Source organism: Bufo bufo, chromosome 2, assembly GCF_905171765.1.
Source record: "Bufo bufo chromosome 2, aBufBuf1.1, whole genome shotgun sequence".
Lineage (NCBI taxonomy): Eukaryota > Metazoa > Chordata > Amphibia > Anura > Bufonidae > Bufo > Bufo bufo.
Genome location: NC_053390.1, coordinates 97954083 through 97974126, shown reverse-complemented (window position 1 = coordinate 97974126; position 20044 = coordinate 97954083). Strand labels below are relative to the sequence as shown.

The window sequence follows — 20044 nt, the reverse complement described above, 5'->3', positions numbered from 1 at the left end:
TCTGTAGTATCTGCGCAATAAACCCACCCAAACCAGCATAGCGTGGTGTTCAACTAGTTTCGTTTTTTGTTTTTTAAAGCTCCTTTGGAATATTTTTGATAAATCTCCCCCACTCTCCCTTCATGACCCACACCTGCAAAAACTGCACGAGAAAACCCAAACATGGAAACCAAGCCATGGTGAGGTAAAACTATTTGAGGTTCCGTTTGTAAAGAGAGGGTGAGTACACAGAAAAAAACACAGGGGCACATTTACCAAGACCAGCTTCTTAAGCTGGTCTTGTGCTGCCCTAAGATTTGTCTAATTTATGACGAGGTGTGCGTCTCCTCATAAATTCGGCGCATCATATGACAGTCCTTGCACCTGGCGAAAAAACTACGCCAGCCCCTGTCAGCATAAAGTGACTACTGTCACACACAAACAGGTATAGTGCAGCCCTAAAATTTCCCAGACCCACTATATCTACCTACTTGCACGGTCACCCTACGCAGTGACCCCACAACTGGGTGGCAGTCCCTGTACTGAAATACGGGTGAGGGCAACACACAACAAACATGCAAACACTAATGGAGTCATTTATCGAAACTAGTGTAAAGAAGAACTGGCTTAGTTGCCCATAACAACCAATCAGATCCCACCTTTCATTTTCCAAAGGAGCTGTCAAAAATGAAAGGTGGAATCTGATTGATTGCAATGGGCAACTAAGCCAGTTCTCTTTTACACCAGTTTGATATATGACCCATAAGAGCATAGTCGTACAGAAAAGGGTCAAATGCCAGTCGGACAATAAGGTACAAAAAAAAAAACAGGGGTACCTTAACAATTTACACCTATTTCCAGGTATAAATGTTAGTAAATTTGCTGGGGCTAAAGTCCAGCCCCGACACGCCCCCCGTCCTGCCCAACTGGTAAACAAGCTGTAAAACTGGCCATGCGCCAAAATATTGTCGCACAGCCGGTTAAAAAGGGGACTTTCGACTATTTGTTGACTAAAATAGTGGCAAGTCCCTTAGTAGAGAAAAAAAGACAATGCAACAGCACCCTGCAAACCAGATGAAGTACAATAATGCCATAGTCACAAAAAAATATTATTATAGTGCTAATGCTACGCTTATTTATAAAGTGAGATGCTTGGCCAATGCATTTTGTACAAAACCATCTGAGCCCGTCTGCCGTACGTCAAGGCGATCTCTGTTAGACGGGTCCTAACACTAAATACTACCTGTTATGCGCCATAATGGCCGCCATAAAGTTCAGGAAGTGTTGGATCCACATGCATGCTGGGTCCACTCTGCCTTTTACCATTTTTGGTGCCATAATGGCCTCCATTACTTACAAGGGATGCAGGTACCAACATGCATGCAGAGCCCACTCTATACCTTTCCTTGTGCCAGACAGCTTCCAATGAATGTAGTGAGAGCAGGCCACAGCTTTATACTGAGACTAATTAAATTTAGTAACTGTGCCCCATCATCTTTTTTGAATCCCTTCTTGCCTTGGCTTCAGTATGAGAACAGCAGATGTGAAGCACAGTTGTTGCAATGACGTAGATTGCTGATCCAGCTTAGTAATATCGTGCAGCACCTGACTCCGCTTGTAACGCTCCTTTTCTTAATTAATTGGCACAACACTTGGCCCGCTCTGTTTTACTTTCTAAAAAGGAGTTTTCTGTAAACAGACCGTTGACAGATTGCAGCAGATCCAATTAAACTGAGTCAACAGTAAGGAAATTGGTTTGGAAAATCCAAAAGTGTCGGAAAATGCAGAGTGAGCATGACGCTGTAAAAATACTTGATTTACTCAGAGACCAGGGAATCACTGGATTACAGTACAGAGGAGCACAGCAGCTGCCTCTGAACTGCGCCCACAGAGGGGTGTGGGATCTACTGTACCGCTAGATGCGTCTGGTTCCATAAAGAGGGCTGGCATATTCCATGTGTATCATCTGACGTTGTGACATGTTGTGAGCCTCATCGACATGTCCGTGATGACATCCATGACAAGGCAATCGGTGGTTAATCTGTAAAGAATCCATGTTTGATCCGTTTTTTTTCCCCTCCGTGTTTTATCCGTACTCCATGGACACTGCTAGGCTGAAAATACATATTCAGAGCATTTGTGTTGTGTCCGTGACTTTCAAGGACCTATAAAGTATATTGTCTGTGAGGGATCTGTCGTTAAGCACAAAAAAGGGCATGTGTCCGTGGAAGACTACATTAAAGTCAATGAGACTCATTTACCAAAAAAAACTCCTCTGTTGCGCCGCCTTTTCAGGTGTAAAAGTTAATAAATTTGTCCGGGCCCGCTGCTGCCTGCTTCCCTTGGAACAAAAATGCAGTGCAACAAAATATTGTCACATGGGCTTTAAAAAGTTTCAAAATGGGGTTTTGCGACAATTATATATATTTTTTTATTCCAAAATCATGCGTAACGATGTACGTAAACGACCCCCAATAAAAGCAAGAGCGGTCCATGGAGATCATGGACAGCCCATCCGCAGATTGACATGTGGATATGAGTACTAGCCGCATGGTGTGCGGCCAGCCTTATAGAATAATGTATGTTTGATATGTAATTATTGGCTTCTTAAGAAATGTTAATGTCTTCATACCGGTTTTCTGCTAATCCTCATATCTGGCCTGTTCATTTCTAGTGGTGCTACCAAGGTGAATGTGTAACTTTTGGAACCTGGCCTAAAAGTTTAGATGGAGACTGGGGTCCATGGTCATTATGGGGAGAGTGCACCAGAACCTGTGGTGGAGGAGTCTCATCATCCATAAGGCACTGTGACAGTCCAGCGTAAGTAGCTAAAGTAAGCCGGAGCCAACCTAAAGAACCATTTGTATCCTGTTTTATGTCTTTCACTTGCTGTAATGTTGCTGTTTATTTCTTCTTTTGGCGTTGAACACAAAATCCAGATGCAAAGTTTCCAGAAGTTACAGATCGGAATGTATCTCATGTATCAGAAGTGGCCTAGTTGCCAATAGCGGCTTGTCAGGTTCAATTTTCAAGTGCAGTTTGTAAAAATAAAATCTTTGATAGTTTTGACACATGAGACCAGTTATGGTCATCCCGCCACGTTCGCATCTCTGGCAAGAGGATCTGGCTGTCTGATCCGGCACAGATGTCAGCTGGACCAAACACCGTTGCGTACAATGGTTTTTGTCCTGCCAAAACCCGGCATTTATTCCGTAAAGTGGCCGGATCTGTAGAATCCGGCAACGCCAGATCCGGTGAACTCCGGCAGGCTGTTTTCTGCCGCAGCGGCCTGCCGGAAACATTCACTCGAGATGTGTATGTTGCCTATTACCCATGAGGTCTGAAATGATCTTACTACTTGTTGCCATTGTTAGCTGTCATCTGTACACACAGAAACTTTCAGTGGATTTTGTTGTGTCAAGTGGCAATTTAAAGGGGCTCTCCGAGACCTGGACAAAAAGACTTGCGCATCAACAGCACTCTGGTTCCAGCGCTGTGCCCCCTTCCAGTTCCCATTGGACCGGGAGTGTGACTTTCCGTCTACATGCACGTCACCGACATGTGATTGACACCGGCACTGAGGCCATTAATTGGCCGGCAGTGGTGACGTACATGTAGACGGGACGTCACACTTCTGGTCCAGTGGGGACTGGAAGCTCTGCTCTGGAATTGGACCAACAGGGACCAGTGAGTTTTTTTGTTTTTTTTATCCCTGCACCCTTCCCAGCAATATAAGAAGGGGCTCCTGGTCTCTGAGAACCACTTTCTAATCTGCTCAGACTGTGTATTTGCTACATCTGTACTTGGCCCAAGCCATCTAAAGGTAATAACATGGAGGTTACCACATTAGTCCATTGCTTTGAGATACAGTATGTCCCAATGATAGTTAGTGAATTTACCTAGAGACTGAAAGTGCAGGTTTACATATAATAATGGGGTACCCTTTTCAGGAGCGTGTTTCCCTAGTGTCAGTGCTGATTGGGCAGTGTCAGAGTATCTAGAGAGACACCCCTTTGAGCAGGAGGGCAGTGTCCAGGATGAATAACTGAGGGCTATCATAAGAAACTCTAAGAAAAGATTCTCAAACATGTCATGAGGACTGACAAGTCTTTCTTAAAGGACTTGACCAGACCACAGACATTGAAGACCTATTCTCAGAATAGGTCACCGACACAAGACTGGTTGGGGTCCAACACCTCCACTGATCAACTGTTTTGGGCTGCCATGATACTGGAAACTATAGCGTGTACGGAGTGGAAGCAGAAGGCTTCATACACGGTGTAGTTTCCAGTGCCGGTGTATTGTAGCGCAGCTCCCATTCACTTGAATGGGAGCTGAGCTGCAGTACCCTGCTCGGCCACTACATAGTGTATGGAGCTGTGCACCGTACACAATTGGGTTTTTAAATTATGAGACTTACGACTATTTCAGTCGTAATAATATTCGCGAGCCCCTTTTTTAACCAGCTGTGCGACAATATTTAGTCACACGGTTGGTTTTACACCACATTTGTCAGGGGGCCAAATGTTGGTGGGGGCTGGAGAAGTTTGGGCTGGAGTAGTTTTTATTTCCAGACGCACGGACTGCCCTAGATTTGCCTAATTTATGACGAGGGGCACGCCTCATCCTAAAGTAGCCGAATCTGTTAAAGGGTTAGCACGGCGCGCTCCCATTCACTTCTATGGGAGCAGCGCTTGGTGATGGACAGACCCTGGGAAAAATGGGGTCCTCCAGCCACTGCTCTCCCTGCTCCGTTCTCATTGTAGGTGCGGGTCCCAGAGGATTTCCCAGGATCCGTCCACCACCAAGTGATGCTCCCATAGAAGTGAATGGGAGTGCACCGCCGACGCGCGGCCCCTCCTCTGATTCATTTCTATGGGGCAGACTGAAATAGCCGAGCGAGCCAGCGCTCGGCTATGTTCGTCAGCCCAATAGAAATGAATGGAGGGAGGCTGCTCATGCGCAGTGCACTCTCCGTTCATTTCCCCGCTCCGTTCTTATTGTAGGTGCGGGTCCCAGAGGTGGGACCCGCACCTATTAGACAATGGGGGGCATATCCTAGCGATATGCCCCCATTGTCTGTGATGGGAATACCCCTTTAAAGAACAGTCTTAGTAAATCACCCCAATATACTTTTTAATCCTGCGGCTGCCCAAAACAACTGATTGGTGGTGCCAAGTGTCACACTCCCACCAATCTGATAGAAGGACCTGAGGATAGGTCATCAATACCTTTACATATAAAGATTTGTACCTATGACACTGGCTGACCTGTTACATGTGCACTTGGCAGCTGAAGACATCTGTGTTGGTCCCATGTTCATATGTGCCCGTATTGCTGAGAAAAGTGAAGTTTTGAGATATTCAAATAAGCCTCTAGGAGCAGCGGGGGCATTGCCTTTACTCCTAGAGGCTCTGCTTTCTCTGCATTTGCCATATCCTTTGCACTTTGACCAGGCCAGGCAGTGTAAACGTGATCACACCTGGCCCTGTCAATCAAAATGCAGAGGGTGCGGCAGTTGCAGAGAGAGCAGAGCCTCTAGGCGTAACGGCAACGCCCCCGTTGCTCCTAGAGGCTATTTTTGCATATATCAAAACTTCATTTTTCTCAGCAATGGGGGCACATATGAACATGGGACTAACACAGATGTCTTCTGCTGCCAAGCGCACATATAACAGGTCTGCCAGTTTCATAGGTACAAATCTGCTGACAGATGCCCTTTAAGGCACCAAGCCATATATGCTTGCATGCATTGATCTGGTCATATTTCTCTAGTTGATTTACCTTTAAATTGAGAGCGGGTGTTTATTTGGCATTATGATGGGTAACATATGCTCATGTTCATGCATTGGTTCCATTAAACTCGCTAGGTTTTCTCAGAGACATCGCCTTACTCCTTCTAAGGCATTCTGTAACATTATAAGATCCCCCCCCACCCCCCCAGAACAGTTAATAAGTATTGGTCCCCTGTCACACATGGCGTGATATGCCAAGAAGGACAATATTGCATTGGAGTAGTATTACAGCAGATAGCACCGAGAGGCAGTGAGGTCACCGACACGACTGGACATGTTGTGTCTGTCTCTGATCCGATTTCCCTTCTATCCTGGCCAGGGCTCAAAGGTAATGAAAAGATTTAATAAGGAAAGGCCGAACTGTAATTTTCGCTACTTCTAGAAATTGGCGTTTGTAGACTAAAAATAAAAGCCTGAATTGCTTCCATGTTGTGATGAAAAGACTTGACTTACATAAGTAAAGCACAGTGCCTTTTTACAGACCATCAGGAGGAGGAAAGTATTGCCTGGGAGAAAGGAAGCGCTACCGGTCATGTAACACTGATGTAAGTAATCCCGACACTTCCTGCCTGCGCTGGTGATTGATAGGTACGGATAGATTTTACCTGCAGCACCACTGTTCACATGCACCTGGCTCCGAGGCAAACACACATCTACAGAGTTAAACATATTCTACATTTTTCAATACTTTTGTAATTGCATGTCATAATTTATATTTTTTATAGCCACTGAGTTATTCAATAAAATGTATCTGTATAGCGCCACCTGCTGTTTGTTCTTTTCCTTATATCTTGTCCACCTCACTTAGGAGGTCGCTCCGTTTAAATCTTCAACTGCCACCAGCCGTATGTTCTGTTAGAAGCTGTGTCCGTTACAGGGAAAGCGCTACAGTAGAAAGGACAAACAACCCTGAAGAAGGACACATCCCCTGAGCTGCCAGCCTGAAATTAATCTTATCAGAACAATTGGAGCAATTCATGTGGAGATCTCTGGATCCATGTGAAGTGCAGGGCTGGTTCTAGCTTTGTACTATATGATGTCTGTTTTTTTATTTTGTACATAGCATAACCCCTTTAAGACCGTTTATTTTTCCATTCTTCTGATCCATCAGGAGAACAGAAAAATAAAGATATTTAAAGCATCAGTTATGCACATTTGGCATCCGTTTGAGCCATTTCTGCTTGAGATCCATTATTTCAGACGGAATAAAAGTCCTGCAAAATAACAGATCTCAGATGGAATTCGGATTTTTTTTTTCTTATAACTCTATGTTGCGCCATTCCTCTGGTATTCCTGCTAGAAATGTACAGTTAAATTGACAGCTGGGTGTTATTATTCCTCTTGTCAGTGGGTGTTTCCCTACATAGTTTGAAAATGTACATGTCTGTTTTAGGAAATTTGTGCATTCCCCCTACAATATCAATTCTGGAATTGTTTTTCTAGCTCTATGTTGTGCCATTCCTCAGTTAATCCTGATGGATGTTTATGAATGGATATACAGCTGTATATCACCCAGTGGGGATGTGTCCCTTGTTGTGTAGTTAGCTTTCTTAATCGTTGTGCTAACAGATTTGGGCATCATCTTTCCTGGTCTTCAAGAACCCACGCACTTACATGGTGGTGATCAGGAAATAAGGCAGATAGGCTCTAAGGCGGTTATGAGAAAAGACAAGTATTGCGCTTTTTTTATTGTTACCCTTTTTTGTTATATTTACTTTAGTGGCTTTTTGTGATTGCAGCACCCAAAATATCCGGATTGCTGAGTGTTTGTGTGCTTGAGGTCTGGCATGCCAATGTCTACACTTATGAAAAATTTTGAGAATATTAAAGCTTATATTTAAGAGCAAGAAATTAGTTTTGGGTGCGCTGGATGTATCACTGTCTTAAAAAGTATGAATTTATTCATTAAAATACCCAAATGTATAATTGTTTCATCATGAAGTCCTATCTGTCTATCAGTCAGACACTTGATGGGTGTCTTAGGGCGTACTTGCCAACTCTCCCGGAGCAGCGGAGGCTCCTGGAAAAAGAGGTGACATGCCCCCCTTCCCAGAACAGATGGCAAATCTTCTGGGAAAGCTTTCTCCATGTACTTTAAAGGGGCTTTCCAACACTTTTTAACTGATGACCTATCCTCTGGATAGGTCATCAGTATCTGATCGGTGGTGGTCCAAAACCCAGTTTCCCCTCTGGTCGGCTGTTTGAGAAGGCACCAGCACTCCTGTGAGCACCGCGGCCTTCTTGCATCCCACCAAGCATAGCGCCGTACATTGTATAACGGTTGTGCTTGGTATCGCGCTCAGCCCCATTCACTTCTATACGGCTGAGCTGCTCCTAGGCCATGTGACCGATGAACGCAATGTCACTGGTCTAGAGAAAGCTGCTACTGAGCACCCGAGCACAATGGAAGTCAATGGGAGAACCCGAGCATTAAACTAGGCACCTCCTGCTCTTCAGAGGGGAGGGTGTCTGGTTCATAGGAAAAGGTCAGAAATTGATGGAAACACCACTGAAATGGTTCGGGAACAGCATAGGGAGGATGTCTGGATGCATTTTGGACTCCAAGGTCGCTGCTGGAAACGATGTTGTCCGGGTAGTACGCCACTTTTACGGACTGACAATAATACGCACAAAACCAAAGATACACCGATTTTAGAGGAAAAATTGTTAGCAAACATTCTTTCCTGTATATTTACTTGTATATAAAGTGCAAATGCTGCCAAAAATTACAAGGAAGAGGCACTCCAATACAACCTGTATATCACTCACATAAAGGAGGGCCTCATTCACATTGCGGTACAATTGTTCAGGTAATGGGACTCCTACACTCATAAAGCCTATGCACTAAGGGAAAGGGCTGCCAAAAATTACAAGGAACCGCCACTCCAATACACCCTTTATTACACATAAAGGAGGGCATCATACACACCCTTGAAAAATTATAAATGATGGCCTTCTGGTGACCCTCAAAAACATTAGGACAAGGGCCTGCTGGTGACTCTCTAAAACATTAGGGGCCAGGGCCTGCTGCTGATCTGACCATCTAAAACATTAGGGGTGAGGGTCTGCTGCTGAGCTGACCCTCTAAAACATTAGGGGTGAGTGCATGCTGCTGAGCTGACCATCTAAAAAAAATTGTGGACGAGAGCCTGCTGCCGAGCTGACCATCTAGAAAAATTTTGTGGGCGAGGGCCTGCTTCCAAGCTGACCATCTAAAAAATGTTGTGGGTGAGGGCCTGCTGCCGAGCTGACCATCTAAAAAATTTTGTGGGCGAGGGCCTGCTGCCAAGCTGACCATCTAAAAAAAATTGTGGGCGAGGGCCTGCTGCCGAGCTGACCATGTAAAAAATTTTGTGGGCGAGGGCCTGCTGCCGATCTGACTATCTAAAAATTTAGGGGTGAGGGTCTGCTGCTGAGCTGACCCTCTAAAACATTATGGTTGAGGGCCTGCTGGTGACCTTCTAAAACATTATGGGTGAGGGCCCGCTGCTGAGCTGACCCTCTAAAACATTAGGACTGAGGGCAGCCTAATAAGCATGTTAATATGATGCAGGAGGAGGAGGATGAGAAAAGGGAGATTGAACCATATACCCTTTTTAATGGTGGAAGGGGTTCATGGGAATACAGTGTATTCAATACACCATAATAGCGACATTTAGAGTGTCTTTATGTTCAGCCGCTTTCATCTGGTGGAGTAGAAAAGTCAGGGGCAATCCAGGCCTTGTTCATTTTTAAAAGAGTCAACCGGTCAGCATTTTCAGTTGACAGGCGGATGCGCTTATCAGTTATTATGCCCCTAGCAGCACTAAATACCTGCTCAGACAAAACGCTGGCGGCGGGGCGGGGCAGGCCAGCACCTCCAAGTTCATGCCACATGTCCAGCTTGGACACACAATAGTTGTAAGGCACACAGGGATCACTGAGGACGCTGACACGGTCTGCTACGTACTCCTTCACCATCTTCCAAAATGTTTCCCTCCTTGTGACACTAGGCCGCGCATCAGGTTGAGGGTGCTGGCGGGGTGTCATAAAACTGGCCCAGGCCTTGGAGAGTGTTGCCCTGCCTCTGTTGAAACTGCTGTGTTCCCCTCGTTTCCCCTCCTCGATTGGCCAAGAAACTACTATCTGCGTTGTCAGCTGGAAATTTTTGGAGCAAGTTTTCCAGAAGGACCTTCTGGTATTGCACCATTTTGCTCGTCCTCTCCACCACAGGAATGAGAGATGAGAAGTTCTCTTTGTAGCAGGGTTCGAGAAGGGTGAACAACCAGTAATTGGTGTTGGCCAAAATGCGTACAACGCGAGGGTCACGGGAAAGGCAGCCTAACATAAAGTCAGCCATGTGTGCCAGAGTCCCAACAGACAAGACTTCGCTGTCCTCATCAGGAAGATGACTCTTAATCTCCTCATCCTCTTCCTCCTCTTATACCCATCCACGCTGAACAGATGGAATTAAACTTCCATGGGTACTACCCTCTGTAGCAGAGGCAACAGTCTCCTGCTTCTCCTCCTCATCATCCAATTTGCGCTGAGAAGACGAACTGAGGGTGATCTGGCTTTCACTCTGTGTACTGTCTTCCCCCATTTCCACCTCGTCCACATGCAAAGCGTCTGCCTTAATTGTGAGCAGCAAGCGTTTAAGTAGACACAGAAGTGGGATGGTTACGCTGATAATAGCGTTATCGCTACTCACCATCTGTGTTGATTCCTCAAAGTTGCGTAAAACCTCACAGAAGTAAAACGACAATGCCCACTCCTCGCTTGTGAAGAGCGGAAGCTGACTTGAAAGACGACGACCATGTTGCAGCTGGTATTCCACTGCTGCTCACAAAGCCTGGCCAACATGTGGAACGTGGAGTTTCAGCACGTGCTCACTTCGCACAACAGTCGGTGAGCTGATAATTGCAAGCACTGCTGCAGCGCTGCCAGACCGGCTGAAGCTGTCGATGACTTGCGGAAATGGGCATACACGCGGCGCACCTTTTCCAGTAGCTCAGGCAAATCTGCGGCGGTGTGCTGTTTGTCCCCTAAGCAGATCAGTTTAAGCTCGACCTGTTGCCGCTTCCCCACTGCAGTGCTACATTGCTTCCAGCTACTGACTGATGTCTGACTGGTGCTGCAAGATGATAATTCAGACGTGAAAGTGGAGGAGGAGAAGGGGGGTTGCAGCTACTAAAGTAGGTGTCGGCGAAAACCCTGATGGAAGTAGGGCCCGCAATCCTTGTCGTCGGTAGCACCTGTGCCATCCCAGGGTAAGACTCGCTCCCGGCCTCCACAACGTTCACCCAGTGTGCCGTCAGGGAAATGTAGCGTCCCTGGCCAAAAGCACTTGTCTGTGTCAGTCGTTAAGTGGACCTTCCCAATAACTGCGTTGGTCAGGGCACGGGTGATGTTACGGGACACATGCTGGTGTAAGGCTGGGACTGCACACCGTGAAAAATATTGGCGGCTGGGGACAGAGTACCGCGGGACAGCCACTGCCATCAGGCTGTGGAAAGCCTCAGTGTCCACAAACCTAAATGGCAACATTTCCATGGCCAGCAGTTTGAAAAGGTGTGCATTTAGTGCTATGGTCTGTGGGTGGGTGGCTGGGTATTTGCGCTTTCGTTCAAAGGCCTTGGGTATAGACATCTGTACGCTGCGCTGGGACACAGAAGTGGATGTGCTAGCTAATGGTGCTTGCGAAGGTCCAGGTGCATGGCGGGAGGCATCCGGGCCTCATCTTGGACAGGGCATTGGCCAGCACGTAACACAGGGGAAGAGGGGGCAGTGGTGTGACCCGCAGACACTGGTTGTGGAACCAGGCGTTCGGCCCACCTATTAGGGTGCTTTGATGCCATGTGGCGGATCATGCTGGTGGTGCTGAGGTTGCTAGTGTTCACGCCCCTGCTCATTTTGGTACGGCACTGGTTGCAAATTACAATTCTTTTATCGTCCGCACTTTCCTCAAAAAAGCGCCAGACTGCGGAACACCTACCCCTTGGCAAGGGAGATTGCCGCAAGGGGGTGCTCCAGGGAACAGTTGCATGTCTGTTTGGTGTGGCCAGCCTTCTCTCTTTTGCCACCCCACTGCCTCTTCCAGCCTGTTGCGGTGCTGCGGATCCCTCCCCCTCTGTACTGCTGTCCTCGCTCGGCTTGCCACCTTCCCAGGTAACACCTAACAACAACCTCAGTTATTGACAACTGTGTCTCATCCTCATCATGAACCTCTTGAGACACTAATTGCGGTTGACTTATTGGCAACTGTGTCTCATCATCATCATCCACCTCGTGAAATACTAATACTAATTGCCGTTCCCCACCGTCCTCTTCTTCTGACTCCAGAGTTTGAGAATCAGGGCACAAGATCTCCTCATGTCCCTCTTCAAGCGGGCTTGGCGAGAGGCCCAAATTAAGGAATGACGATGAAAACAGCTCCTCGGAATATCCGAGTGTGGGATCAGTCACTGTAATGCCAGCAGCCAACATGGCTACGGCATTACAGTGAATAGCAGCACTTACCTGCACGTTTTTTTGGCTGCGTAGAAGCCAACAAACGTGCGGGGAGGAGGCTCAAGCATCGTGCTCGAACACACGCGGTATTCCGCCGAACACCGTTATGTGCCGAGCATCACGATGCTCGAGCCGAACTAGTGTTCGGCCGAGCATGCTCGCCCAACACTATTCGGCAAGGGGCTCGGGTGTCGTACTGCCACCGATCTGATACTGATCGAAAAACCCCTTTAAATGTATACAGCAGCTGGGTGCTGCGTCATTAGACACAACCACGGCTCACTAATGTGCATAGAAAGGCATGGCGATATAAGAAAAAGGTGGGATGCTTCAAGGCACCATCCCCTCTCCCGAAGGCAGTTTGTAAGTGTTAGGGATATGTAAAGTGTACTCAGTGCCCTCTTCATTATTTGTATAAGGACGTCTTTCAAATGATCATGGTTGAAAGTGCACAAAAAATTGCAGTATATAAAAAAATTGTCCTAGTCTCTCCCATTATAAATTCCTATAGGTGTGCGTCAGCGATCAATGCCTGGTGTCAATGCAAGGCATGAGTACTTACTGTAGATTTAGGCTACATGCACACGACCGTATGTGATCTGCGGTCCGCAAATTGTAACAATGCCTAAAACGGACAAGAATAGGACATGTTATATTTTTTTTGCGGGGCTACGGAACGAACATACGGATTCGGATAGCACATGATGTGCTGTCCGCGCTTTTAGCGGACCCATTGAAATGAATGGATCTGCATCCTATCCTCAAAAAAAAAACGGAACGGACACGGAAACAAAATACGTTCGTGTGCATGAGGCCTTAATAGAATATTTATAAGGGATTGTCCAGAAGGCCAAATTGGCCGCGGGCTCAGACTGGATTGAAAAAAAAACAAGAAAGTATCCGTACTCACCCTCACCGATCCCCTGGTGCATCCGTTCTAAGGGTGCATTCACACGACCGTAGTGTTTTGCAGATCTGCAATTTGCGGATTCACAAACCACGGATACTGGCCTGTGTGTGTTCCACAATTTGCGGACCACACATGGCTGCCACTATCATAGAAAATACCTATTTAGGACATTCTCTTTCTTTTTTTGCGGGACCGCGGAACAGAACAACGGATGCGGACAGCACACTGTGTGCTGTCCGCATGTTTTGTAGCCCCGTTGAAATCAATAGATCCGCACCCATTCCGCAAAATTGTGCAACGGATGTGGACTCATTCATACGCTCATGTGAATGAGCCCTAACACTTACTGAGTTCCTGCTGGTTTCTCTCCTCTGGAAAACAAGCAGTTAGATGGCCAGTTGGATGGATTTCTCTGTGAACAGCTTTCTTCAGCTTGTAATGTACTGTACATAGATGCTGCAGAAGCCAAATCAAGCAACATTTAAATAAATTAATTACAAAAGTGGCTTGAAAGTTGTCCAAAGCCTTTAATTACATTTAAGGCTGTCTAGTGCATCAAAAAGCTCAGCGAGCAATATTCTGTTAATCATTGGGTTGCTGGGGGTCAGACCGCCTAACAATCAACAGTTTTTCCCCAGAAAACCACTTTAAATGACTCCAGTTAAGGGCTTGTTCACACAACTGTGCCGTGTTTTGCGGTCCACAAAACACGGATGCCGCAATTTGCGGAACGGAACTGACGGCCCTTTATAGAAATGCCTATTCTTGTCCACAAAACGGACAAGAATAGGACATGACTTATAATTTTTGCGGGGCCATGGAACGGAGCAACGGATGCGGACAGCACACGGAGTGCTGTCCCCATCTTTTGCAGCCCCATTAAAGTGAATGAGTCCGCACCCGAGCCGCAAAAAATGCGGCTCGGATGGGGAACCAAACCACGGTCATGTGAATAAGCCCTAAGGCCTCTTTCACACGACCGTATGGCTTTTTCAGTGTTTTGCAGTTCGTTTTTCATGGATTCGTTGTTCCGTTTTTGTTTCCGTTGTGTTTCCGTTTCTGTTCCGTTTTTCTTTTCCATTTTTCCGTATGGCATACACAGTATAGAGTAATTACATAGAAAAAATTGGGCTGGGCATAACATTTTCAATAGATGGTTCCGCAAAAACGGAATGGATACATTTCCGTATGGGTTCTGTTTGTTTTTTTTGCGGACCCGTTGACTTGATTGGAGTCACGGAACGTGATTTGCGGGCAATAATAGGACATGTTCTATCTTTCAATGGAACGGAAAAACGGGAATACGGAAACGGAATGCATAAGGAGTACAGTTTTTGCGTATCAGGCTCACCATTCTAGTCTAGCAATTGAGAAATGAAAAATAAAGTGTATACAGGAGCCGTCCATGTGCGATCTATATTTTATTGGTCAAGACTGGGAGTAAAACCTACAGAGAAAAAAAGTGTAGGGGTTCATGCACACTACCATATTTAAAACACAGATCCCGGCCCTGTGCACGCCACCATTTTTTCTCAAAGTCCACTAGAAATGTCCAATCCTTGTCCGCAGAGCAACAAGAATAGGACATGTTCTATCTTTTTTTCGGGGCCGCGGAACGACATAACGATACAGACAGCACATGATCTGCTGTGCGCATCTTTTGCGGCCCCAGTGAAATGAATGCAGATAGGATGTGGACCGAAACTACTACCTATGGATGAGGTCTTAAAACAGTTGAGGATAGCTCATCAAAATAAAAAACGTGGACAATAGCTTTGATGGAAAGTTTTTCCCCTATTCTGTGTTTGGACCTGCTGCTGGTTTTGGCTTACGAATACTGATAAAAAACACTGACCAAATACTGACCGTGAGAAAAAGAGCTGCACAAATTTAACAAAAAGCAAAAATCTATTGGGGAATTTAAAGGACCCTCTAAGAATAATTATTATGAAAATTTAACAGGAGCTTCTCTTTCAGGGTACGACAGCACGGCACAGTCGTGACGTGGCCATGCTGCGTTCAAGCAACATGTGGCCTTAAGGGCCACCGCAGGCCCAAATTAAAGTAATGGGTCAGTGGGTCTGTATTGTTAGCGGCCGCTCGGCACCTTCAGTACTGCACAGCTATTAACAATACAAACCCACTGAAACAGCACGACCACGCGTGTGATCATACCCTGATCAGTCAGTGTGTCCCGACTTCTGTCCTGTTTATCCAGATCTCTAGACCAATATCGGAGATTATAGACGTAGCTCTATGAATTTATGTTCATACCAAATTGTTTTCATGAAACACACCCAGGAGGCAAAACATACAGCATAGGGGCTGGGACAGACCTGGCTGCTGATCGGGATTTCGAGGCCCCACTGTTGATGAATGCGAGAACTGACTGTACGAAAACCCGACGGTGTGTGCATGACTTATGGGTTTCGTAAACCTGCTGCTTTTCTCCAACCATTTATGCTCAGTGTCGGCATTCATCATCCCTTTAATAATTTTAAGTAACTCTTTGCTAGTTGTGCTCTTTGTGAAGGTCTCCTACCTCTCCAGGGTAAACTAATTTCTTTCTCTTGTTCCCTGACCGTTCTCCTGACATGAAAATGACTTTCCTCCTGCAGGCCACTTCTTTTTGTATTGGAAAGCCGAGCATTCTTACAAAACGATGTTTATTAATTTAGAAAACTCCTAATGCAGACTGTAAAAGGCAGGAAATGAAAAATGTTACTAGCAGCTGCTTCATGGTGCTACGTATCCCAGTGGCTTAATGGAACCCTTGGAAGCCTCCAGTCTGTTCTTCCTAATTGTATCTCGCACCTCTATGTGTGTATAACGCATACATATCTGAATTCCTGTTTTATCCAAGCCCCTGTCCTCTCTCCTGACATGTCTACTTTAGTAAATACTTGACTTCCGCATAAAATAACCAGATAACCGTGTTTCTTAGTATTCTGCATTGTGCCTTTCCTCCATTATTCCTCCTGGGTGTTTGAACAAATGAATGAATAAATTGATAACTAGGTATTACCTTGCCAAAAGAGTATCAAAGTGTGGAGGGATATATCCCTTACCCTCAAATAGGGCATGGAAAGAAATATCCTCAAAGGGAGTGTCCAGCTTTTTAACACTTTTTGGCTCCCACCACCAAACCTTACCTTACCTGCTCCTTGTCCCTCGTTTCTAGATCCTTTGGTCCACAGCTGCATTTCCTGTTCCCCACATGTAAACTTCCGGCACGGATGGGGGTCACATGTGCTGTTGCAGCTAATGACTGGTCACTGAGTGACTTGGTCCTCCAAGCGGCTTCCCTTTACAGGTCTTTTTGAGGGATAAGGGAGAGCCAAAAAGTGTTAAACAGCTGGACAACTCCAGTGTAGGACTGGAGTTGCTTGGGGCCACCAGAGTAAATGAACAGTATATCATTGAACATGTCGGTAAAATAAGTCCTAATAGCATGAGATTGACCCCAAATTTACATCCAAATGTATTTTTTTTTAACTTGGATAGCAGTGAATGGGAACTACTCAAACAGCGTAGCTCTAGCAAGCTAGGCTGTTTCCACAAAATATGACAATGGAGACTCCTGCAAAACTGCCTTTAAAAATTCCAATAAATCTAGCATCATGGACTTTTCTTCTGTCTAGTCTTAGTTACGGTACATGAAGAATAAAGGTGGGAAACTTGATCTTCCCAACCACACACATTTTCCAGCCTTTGAGCTCAACACTTAGCAAATGATTTGCTGCAATTACAATCTGGAACATTTGAAATCAGTCTTTTAAAATATTCAAAAGACAGGTGATTGATGGATTCATTAGCAGTTCCGGATTAGCATATTTCTTCATGCTTAATGTCTCGTCTTCATGGTTTTGATGGTTTAGTTCATGTTTCCACCGCTGCTGATGAATAACCTTCGGTCACCTCTTTTCTATATTTAAATGGTGTTTTCACTGGCATTACTCGCATCTCTCACTTCCAAGGGGGGTATTACAATGCAAAATAGAAAGACGATTGGTTTTGGAATGTTTTCCTTGTAAGGCGGATGAAGCCACTGATGGATAATCCATTGACATTGCTGTTCTGGTGCCTTGCAATCATTGGGCCACTCTAATTTGTACCCAAATGGAATCATTACAACTTCTTGTTGTATTTTCCTCTACTTCTAAGTCACACGTACCAAAGGGGCATCGTAGAGCTCAGGGAACACAATGTCTTACTAGTCGTGTGGTGTAATTCACAAATATTCAGACTTCACTTGGCATTTCAGTATGATTCGCATAGTTTTAAAATGTGCAATGGCTTCACCTTCCAAATCCTACAGCCTTGACATGCTGCGGTAGGAAGCAGAATAAAAATAAGCTGTAATTACTAAGGCTTTTGAGAAGGTATTGTATTTGTTATATGGTGCACTAGTAATACGGATACAACAAGCTATCATTACAGCTTAGCCACCATTAGGCAAACCATTGACATTGCTGTTCTGGTGCCTTCATAAATAGTCTTTGACTTACAAACAGATGTTATAGTTTAATGTGTAATAATATTTCTGCAATTTTTATTCAATGCGTCAATTAGTGGCCACATAATGTTACACGGGGAGCAGTTTATTAGGTTTTTGTAACTTGGGGACCACACATGTCCATATGTCCTATTAGTCCTTTATGTATCAGAAGACTGGTACTCTCAAGCAGTCCACTTCTTATAATAATCCCCCCCATCAAGAGTCAGACTGGTGAGCCTTGGACCTACCAAGAAAAACAATTCTGAGGGCACTCTGCCAATCTATACAGAATGCAAAGAGGTATCTCCTGATAAAAGAGAACCATCTCGCTAGTGCCACCATGTGGAAGTGACTCCCTATGAGACTTTTTAACCTTTGAGGGTCATGACAAGGGACAATAGCCAGGTCAGAAATCCATCCGTAGACACCTGTTTTGGTGTGGTTGCCCTTCATCAGTACAGATAGTATTCTGACTGGCAGGGTGTGATGTCTTGGATGCAGCTTAGGCAGGGTATGGGCTCTCCATAAAAGACCAGCCCTGAGTGGAGACTTATGGGCAATGCTCCATGGGAGCATTGTTTTCCCATTGAGCATTACCAATAAGTCACCATACCATTGTGTACTTCCAGTAAGTCTCCATACAGGACTGGTCTTTTTAAGGAGAGCCCATACCCTGCCTAATCTGATACTGGACCTTTGGGGTTCATCATTGTGTCAGACCTGGCTCTGGTACGCCAGTCTGACTCTACCCTAACAATGTCACTTATGACACTTCCTAATGACTCTTGGTTGATAACATTATGAAAATGACAATTTTCCTTTGCTGTAAGCATGATGTGCTGAAAGACTATGTGGCACTAGTTTCCCCCACGGACACACATTTTGTGTCATTCAAATATATATTTTTTTTTTTGTTCACTTTTTCTTTTTCTAATTTAAACATTTTAGGCTATTGCTACCTTTTGGGGTCATTTTTAAGTCTTTTACTTCATTTGTCTTCTGCAGACTGGATGCATTTTGATATGTTGCAGGCTGTTCAGTCCCATTCAGTGTGAATGCCGCCAGCCAGCATTCTGATGGCTCAGTCTGTAGCCCCTCCCTACTCTCAATGTTCATAAAGTAGACATCCATTGTGATTCTAATTTATTTTATTTGATTGTAAAGATGTTTGCTTAGACTTTGGTTGAGGAGAGCAGAAGGAGGGGCTATAGACCAAGTCATCAAAGGGCTTGTTTGACATTGCACAATGAGCCGTCTGCAATGTATGAGAATACATACTGGCTGCAGGAGACAAACGCTTGAAATGTTTTGATAAAAAAATAATTGCAAATAGGTTTTTATCCCAGTGCAATAAAATAAATTGCCCCAAAGGTGTCCATAGCCTTTAAACGTAAGAATGAGAGCACATGATGCGGACACCTGCCTGCGGCAGCAAGTGATCACTGTGAAGGGCTGGAGCTTGGCCACATGTGTGAGCACACCACATGGTCCTATCCTAAATGTCTTTTTTGAAGCTAAACAAATACTGTGTCTGGAATAAGAACAGGAATCTTTCCTTTTGTCTTGGCTCCAGTTGACACTGACCAGCCTAACCTTAAGCTTGCAGGGAGACATTATTTTTACAGTCAGTAGCGGTGCACACTTGTCAGATACCACTACATACTTTCTAGAAAGCAGGGTGACATTTAGGCACAACTGGTTGCCTTTCATTGTTTTACTTAATTGAACTGACTTTATATTGCACCGATGAAAGCTGCGAAAAAGCCACGGCTCTACTGCAAACGCCAGTGCCTTCTCAAACAGCTGATCGTCGGGGTCCCAGGTGTCAGACCACCACCGATCCGATACTGATGACCTATCCTGAGCATAGGTCATTAGTATTAAAATCTCGGAAAACCCCTGTAAGTTTCTTCCATCTCATTGTTCTGCTGACACGTTGAGAGCTTCTGTTAGTAATTTCATCAAATTTGATGTCAAGAAAAGCTCAGCATGCATCGCTATTCTTGCCCTCAAAATGACGCAAACCGCGACTGAACTCAGAAGGACCCCGTTGTCAATCAGTGGGTACCTTTTGGTGCAGTTGGGAGCAGTCATACGTTGGGTTTGGCATAGTGTTATGAACACAGGTCAGAACTTTTAAGTGAAGAAACTGAGCTTTGCTTGTATCTATGAAGATCATTTTGACTGTTTGATATCTTCTGTAGGGCCAAGTCCTAAAAGTAGACTAGAGAGTCTGTTACCATTGGATGTCCCTCATACTTTATGAAGCTTCACTATTTCTTCCACAGCAGTACATTTCTATACATAGACGTCACTTCTAATCTGTGGTCGTTTTGAATTTTAGGTCTGTAGTGGTTTAGGTAATATGTTGAC

General features: G+C 45.2%; 1 protein-coding gene across 3 annotated transcripts in view; it reads left to right on the top strand.

Moving 5' to 3' along the window:
• Positions 1–20044, top strand: part of ADAMTS6 (ADAM metallopeptidase with thrombospondin type 1 motif 6) — a 272216-nt gene that overhangs the window by 188069 nt on the left and 64103 nt on the right. For all 3 annotated transcript variants that reach the window (XM_040421333.1, XM_040421334.1, XM_040421332.1), the window contains 2 exons: positions 2654–2799; positions 6256–6319. In XM_040421333.1, the coding sequence (XP_040277267.1) occupies positions 2654–2799; positions 6256–6319 (210 nt within the window). The remainder of the gene's footprint in view (positions 1–2653; positions 2800–6255; positions 6320–20044) is intronic.